The 6,000-nt window shown below is 43.6% G+C and overlaps 1 protein-coding gene across 1 annotated transcript in view; it reads right to left on the bottom strand.

Annotated features, from left to right (window-relative positions):
* Sorcs1 (sortilin-related VPS10 domain containing receptor 1) overlaps positions 1 to 6,000 on the bottom strand; it is a gene marked incomplete at its 5' end in the record, with an annotated part of 503,138 nt that overhangs the window by 73,366 nt on the left and 423,772 nt on the right. The window contains 1 exon segment of the mRNA XM_013504127.1: positions 3,937 to 4,050. Coding sequence (XP_013359581.1) covers positions 3,937 to 4,050 — 114 coding nt within the window.

Here is a 6,000-nt window from a genome sequence, read left to right as displayed (position 1 = left end):
GAAGGGAAGGGAAGGGAAGGGAAGGGAAGGGAAGGGAAAGGAAGGGAAGGGAAGGGAAGGTAGTAAGAAAGACAGGCTGGTTTGCCTGCATGCTTCCTTCCACCTAAGCTCTCAGACAGGTGAGGCTGGGATCGCTACTTGCCGGCATTACCTGGCAAGAGATGCTCTCTGCTCAGCAGACCTGCTGTTTCCATGCCGGGATGTGACTGCAGGTCTGCCTGGGTGCTGACAGAAGCAGAGGGTGAGGTAAAGGAGGCACTGGAGGAGCGAGGTCAGGCAGGCCCAAAGGTGCTCTGTACTCTTTCCCAGCCCCGAACTCATGCAGGCTCTACACTGACTAAGCCCAGGTGCCTGGAAGGGTGAAACCGGCATTGCAGAGACCCTTAAGGTGCAAGGTGGCTCCTCAATTCTACAAGCTTTGAGGCGCTGGCACCAGGACTTGTCCTTGAGGAAAATGCCAATGCTGTTTCACCACCAGGGTAACATGTAGTTCTTTATGCCTGAAGAGACCTTGCTGAACTTACTGACTTGGAAGGAACCTACTTTCCCCATCCCACAGCTTTTCCTGAAGGAATCCATTCACCTCCGCATTTTAAAGAGGATGGCAGTTAACTCAAGTAAAATCGAACTTGGGTGACTCAGGCAGCCTGCGAGCAGAAAGCTAGTGTTTTAGTTCATGCGTGGGAAGTACTGGAATGCCTGCTACCTAGGTCTGAGAACAATCCGTTGGCCGAGTGCAATGTGCTTTATAAGCAAGAGAAGCACCCCGATTGCCAGAAGAACCTAATTATCACTGTGTGTTTCTGATAGAAGTAATATGGCATGAGTGTTAACTGCAGCCTTGTTTATAGTCACAGAAAAAAACAAAATAGCCCAAATGTCTATAAAAAGGGATGATTCCATAATCCTCTTATGCTTAATAATAAAGAATAAAAAGTAATGAGATAGAAAGAAGCCCTGTGTATTCAAGCTTGGAAAGACATTGAATCATATTTTTGAACAAAAGAAAGGCAAAGGAAGAATAATATATCAGTTATGAAAACAACCTCCCAAATTAATTTTCTGTATATTTTCTCCTGGCAGAGTTATTCCCTGTAAAATGCAAAGAAAAGTGTTTCCAAACATGCCTAACAAGCACATCACAGTTGCATGGGAAAAGGATCAGGACTGGTTGGTAATCTAAACTTTTTTTTTAACATATAAAGCCAATCTATGTATTTCTATTCCAAGTAAATTACACATGTAATGGCAATGAAGTGAAAAATTACACATGTAATGGCAATACTGTAGTGACTACATTAAACACCGGATGCTTATGGAATACCAGTGAATTAACACAGAGCCCGTGGGCATCTGGGGTGATACGCTGGGGAGATGGGCTCACAGGAGGAGAGGCAGATAGCTCTTTTCAGTGTCACCTCTACTTTGTCTCTTGCCAGCTCTTGATTTGGCTACAGACACTGCAAATGGGAATTCAATGGTAATTCAGACTTTTGCCCCAGTGAAAGGGCTAAATGTATCATTCAGATCGCATGCTGATTGGTGAGTTTACTACCGTCACCTTCCCCAGACTTGCATCTGTGGGACTGTGCTTGAGACTTCACTGCTTGACTTGCAAACATCTTTCTTAGGAGTGCAGGACACTCAGCATGCCTGCTGAGGGCATGTTATAACGTAGTAGTTATCATGTGTTCATTTTACATATAAACTTGTATGCTGTTGCTGATGGTTCTGTGAAAAATGTTTGAACAGAATGAATGCCAGTCTACAGTAATCTACACAAAATTCCTGCAGGGTCAGATGCTACCGTGTACTGTACTACTATGGACATGAGCACCCCAGGAGAGTGGAGGTCAGGCTGCAGTCGGTGTCGTGGTGATTCTATGATTGCTACGTGTAAAAACTGCATTGATGAACATTTCTATACCTGGACCCTTCCCACCAAGTCACACTTTAATTGAAATTGTGATTTTCCTTTCATAGATCATAGGTGATACTATTCTCCTAAACAGAAAAAAATCTAATTTAACAATCTCACTTTTCATTTTCTATTAATTAGGATTTGTAAGTAAACTGAAAAGTGAGGGGTCATTCTGCCATGCTCCTACGATTTGTGAAACCTCTTCCATGGTTCTGACCTTTCTGTATTTCAGCTTTTTCACATCAATACCAAAGAAAGAATAATACAATATCCTAAACTGATCAAGTTGGTGTTGGAGAGCAACCGATTCTTAAATTAGCTCTAGTGGTTTACAGTGACCTTTGCAATGTCTAAACATTCTTCTGCACACATGTTGTTAAACTTTTGTCTGGCAATCTTTCTCCATGATGTTTAGGTCTTTTGTTAACACTCTCTATTCGCTTTTCCTCCTGTCCTACTAGACACTGAAGAGCCATTGCTACGAATATATTATTTGCATTTTCCTTACATTTCATGTTGGTCAAATAAGTCAGAGACTATTCCTTCATTCAAAGGCTGAGGAAAGCCTTACATCAGAGAAAGGAACAGTTGAAGTCTATGTCTATGTCTTTTACCACATTTAAAAGAATAGTATCTATTATTCTGGCAGTTTTTTCAAATTCAAAGTATTTTAAAATTTCCAGTAAAGAAGTACATAAATGGAAACTTCACTATGTCTAGTGGATTCTCTGGCTAACGGCTGGCATGGGAAATGACAAGAGGCTTTGTTAGTAGAACTGGTTACCTTTCTTCTGTCTCTCTCTCCTGCTTCCCTCCCATCATACCTTCCCTCCCCTCCCTTTCCTCCCTCTCTCCCTCCCTCCAGTTTTTCTAAAAGAATAAAAAATAATAAAAAGAACATATTACAGAATTTCACTAAACAAGATGGCAGGAATTCAACAACGGTTGTTATACTGCGTATTGTTGTCTTCAAATTAGTTGTTCAAATTAAAAGATATAAACATGCTAAAATTGGTCAAAAAATTAAGCATTAACTGTTCCTTTCCACCTTTAACTTTTTAAACCAGACTTTTCAAATATGAAGGAATGAGAGAAAATAGTATAAGAAACTCACATGCACCTGTTAACTCACCTCCAAAATATATAAACATGTAGATCTTTTAAAAAAGAAAACTCATGCACTGTGCACACTGAAAAAAAAATGTCTCCTTCCTTATCTTAGCCTAAGCAAAGTGTCTTCATTACACAACTTAATCTCACTTCTAATGGTTCACTTTATATGTCAATTTGACTGAGCCAGAGCAGTGCCCAGACACCTAGTTTAACACTTTCTGGGTGCCTCTGTGAGGGTTGTTTTAGATAACATGAAAATTTACATGGATAGAACAGTTGACTTTCTCTCTAATGTGGATGGGCCTCATCCAATCAGCGGAAGGTCTGAATGGAACAAAAACGCTGACATTTTGATAATCCTTTGAGTAAGAAAGAGCTCCTTATGGTTGGCGGCATTCTGGTGAGGACTTTGGCTTTCTCCCTGCTTTCGAACACCTCTGAAACATCAGCTCTTCTGGGTCTCGAGCTTCCTGGCCAGGAACTGTGTCTTAGACTCTGTGGTTCTGGGTCTCAGGCTTGGAGTGGAACCAGCCCATTCTCTCTCACGCTGACTTACGCAGCAGATCTTGGCATCTGCCTGTCTGTGCCGTCAACGGACCAATTCCTTACAGCAGATCTCTTCCTCTAAAGATTCCCATCATACTTGGTGTGTTTCTCCGGAAGTGAAATCTCACAAAGTGAAGAATCTGCACACCAGCTTCTTCATCCTCATCTTTATCCAACGACCCTTCTCATTTCCTCATCTGCAACTGCAGCCTACTCTCAACTTCAATCTGCACTGCATTATTCAGAGGAAGAATCCCAAGTGCACTGTGCTCATCTCAATCAGAGTTGTTTTCTCAGTATAACACACGCTCAGCTGCAAGGATTGGCCTCTCAAAGTCCCCGCCTCAGGTACTCACCCAGTGCTGTTGAGGTAGCTCTGTCCCACGCTGCAGTCCTTTGACAGAGAGGATGGATTGAACCAAAAAGCTGGCAGGCACTGTCCATTGCTGTGCCGCTCATAGCCATAGTCACTGTCGGGGAAGGAACCAAGACACACCTTTCAGCAGGTGGCAAAGCTACACAGCACAATTCTGAGTGAGGCCATGGCCAGCTTCTATTCTAATCGTAAAATTCATTCCCTGAATCAATAACTTCTCAAGAATGGAATTTTTTTCGTAGACTATCAGTTATCCCTGAAAATATCCTACAGAATCAATAACTCCATTTAAACTCCTTTAATCTTCAAGAGTAGAGTGTATTTTCATGAGGAGGATATACAATGTTAATTGCAATTGGAAAGCAGGCAGCGGTCGAAGCTCAACCTTTAGGGAACACTTCGCAGCAGAGCTTAACACACTCTGGTGTGATACAGACCTCATTACTAACGATGTCTTTGGGGTACTCTTCCAAGACATCTGGATCTACCCAGTAGAGCTGAGCCAGGTCCCCCTGTGCATGAGCCATATGCTTCAAAGTCACAGCTGAGAAGGAAATGTCCTTCAGGAGGGTTGTGAGCATTCCCTAATGAAAGTATTTTTTTCTTAAGCAGTCAGTGCCACTGGTTTGGACTGTTAGTTTAATCCTTTCTGCTTTGGAAAGAGTCGGACTTCTCTCTCTGCCCCCTCCCATTCTTGCCTCCAGGGCCACTGAGTGGCCTGAGATTCTTGGCTTCCGGGGATGAAGCTGAGCACACAGAATGACAACAAATTGCACCTCCACATGCCCAAACAAATCGAGGCAGCAATCAGCAGGCAGTAGAATGAACTGGCCCATCTGTGTAATGGAGGTAAGATGCTGGCACAGATATGAGAAGAGAAGAAACAGGCTTAGCTTTGGGAACTGGCACCAGGCAGCTGGAACTATGAGAATTCTGCATATTTCAGCTGGCTTTGGTGCTGGTTCAACACAGCATGGGCAGCAAGGCATGCGCATTACTGTCTGCAGGACACCCTTCAGGGAATTACTCTACAAGCGCTGGAGCGTGCTGGGCAAGGTCACCTGGGGGATGTCCAGAGAACCAAACTACACAGGGGCATTCATTGGCAACACTTTTCCTGATTCTGTGGTCAGGTGGGATCATCAGAGCTGCAACTGCTAGTAGGAGCCCAGCAAAGTCATCAGAAGTCACGCAGCTACCAAAATGCCATTTGATCAGAAAACCTTACAATGGCCTTGCATGTCGGTCATTTCCTACTTTTCAGAACAGAGTTCAGCTGGTGGGACATATGATTTCTAGGATAACAAATGATTCTAGGATTAGGCCAAGACACAGGGGTAGGAGGATGGAGAGGACAGAAGCCTATTTGTCTTTCTTACCCTGTGATCCTTTTACTCTGGACTACCTTAAGATTGGAAACAGAAGACAACAGCAACCATCACACCTGGCTTATTTGGGCACCTTGTAAGAAAGATCACTAAGGAAGCAAACATTTCAAGGAGAATCATGGTATTGGGATATCTCACCTCACTCTTCTCCTACCCAAGAATGAATTGCTACCATATGCTACCCGAGAATGAATTTGCTCTCTGCAAAAAGAATGGCTGTTTCCTAAGCCCAAAGCTAAAGCAGAAGTGTAAGGATCCAGCTTCTTTGCAGATCCTCCTTGAGCAGAGAGAATGATGAGGAGGTGGCCAGAAACAAGGATGTGATAAACGACGTAAACCCTCACGGTAGTTGTTCCCATGAATGTATTTCAGTCTCACTTCAAAGGGTAGGGCAGAGATCAAATCTTTTTGTCATTGTCATAAAGAAATGTTGCTCAGATTAAAACAGAAGTTAGACTGTGGAGGGCCCTGAAGAACTCCTGAGGCTCTGCTGCCCCTTCCCAGACTTCAGAGGGATCCAGCATTGGCTCTGGGCTGGGCTCAACCACGCACAAGAGGGAAACCCTGTGGGTTATTGGTCCGACTGATGGCCCCGTTTTGCAGGACCACACCAGCACTCTTTTACTCAGACAGCATCTCCAGTGACCCACCCTAAC

The sequence above is a fragment of the Chinchilla lanigera genome, unplaced genomic scaffold (assembly GCF_000276665.1).
Source record: "Chinchilla lanigera isolate Chin_1 unplaced genomic scaffold, ChiLan1.0 scaffold00084, whole genome shotgun sequence".
NCBI classification, from domain to species: domain Eukaryota; kingdom Metazoa; phylum Chordata; class Mammalia; order Rodentia; family Chinchillidae; genus Chinchilla; species Chinchilla lanigera.
Note: the sequence above shows the minus strand (reverse complement) of the source record. Positions and strands in the feature narration are given on the sequence as shown.